At 53.3% G+C, this 1,161-nt stretch overlaps 1 protein-coding gene across 1 annotated transcript in view; it reads right to left on the bottom strand.

The window, feature by feature from the left end:
* The window catches only part of LOC117953076 (titin-like), a 225,219-nt gene that overhangs the window by 151,834 nt on the left and 72,224 nt on the right, over positions 1 to 1,161 (bottom strand). The window contains 1 exon segment of the mRNA XM_034885791.1: positions 135 to 872. Within this exon segment, the coding sequence (XP_034741682.1) occupies positions 135 to 872 (738 nt within the window).

The raw sequence follows: 1,161 nt of genomic DNA, 5'->3' as shown, positions 1-1,161 counted from the left end.
CCCCTTTCATTTCTTCAGCTGTCCTATAAAAAACAAAGGCCTAAAATCCCCAAAAATGGAAATAAAACGTGCCTCGTCTCTCCGGCAGAGTCCAAGAAGCCTCCCGTGTTCGACGTCCCTCTGAAGCCGCTGACGGTTGCCGAGGGCGACAAGCTGAGCCTGCGGTGCCACGTGTGCGGCTCCCCGCCCCTGAAGATCCAGTGGATGAAGGACCGGAAGGATCTGATGCCGGCCGGCAGCACCAGGATCAGCTTCTCTGACGGGACGGCCTGTCTGGAGATCGGCTCGGCCTCGAGCCACGACGCCGGCGATTACCTCTGCAAGGCCACCAACGACGCCGGCACCGAGTTCTGCAAGGCCAAGGTCACCGTCCAAGGTACCAAAACCGGTGAGTTCTGCAAGGCAAAGGTCAACGTCCAAGCTACCAAAACCGGTGAGTTCTGCAAAGCCAAGGTCACCGTCCAAGGTCCCGTCCCAGGTATCGTCCAAGGTACCGTCCAAGGTACCAAAAACGGTACCGTCCAAGGTCCCGTCCCAGGTATCGTCCAAGGTACCGTTTTTGATACCGTCCAAGGTACCAAAAACAGTGAAAAGATACAGAACCTTTTTACACCTCGACCACCGGTTGATGTGCATGGCGGATTCACATCTACCTCGTTTGGTGGATTTAAGGTGCGGTTGGTTTGGGGAGGTGTGGACCTTCCTCCTCAGCTCTGCAGAGGAGGGTCTGACCGCCTGTCCCACCTGAGCCGAGGGTGATGGGGTTGTTGTGGTTGTTGTTTCAGAGAAAGCGGCTCCGGCTCCAGCTGAGACGCCGGCGGCCGCACCGGCCAAGAAACTGGAAAACCTGTTCTTCATCGAGGAGCCGAGGACTACACACGTCACCGAGAGTGAGACACACAACACACAACACACAACACACAACACACAATACACAACACACAATACACAACACACAATACACAACACACAATACACAACACACAGCACACAACACACAACACACAATACACAACACACAGCACACAACACACAACACACAACACACAACACACACAATACACAACTCACAATACACACAGTACACAACTCACAATACACAACACACAACACACACAATACACAACACACAACACACAATACACACACAGCACACAATAC

Source organism: Etheostoma cragini, chromosome 11 (assembly GCF_013103735.1).
Source record: "Etheostoma cragini isolate CJK2018 chromosome 11, CSU_Ecrag_1.0, whole genome shotgun sequence".
NCBI classification, from domain to species: domain Eukaryota; kingdom Metazoa; phylum Chordata; class Actinopteri; order Perciformes; family Percidae; genus Etheostoma; species Etheostoma cragini.
The sequence above is the reverse complement of the archived record's forward strand: the minus strand, read 5'-3'. Positions and strand labels throughout refer to the sequence as shown.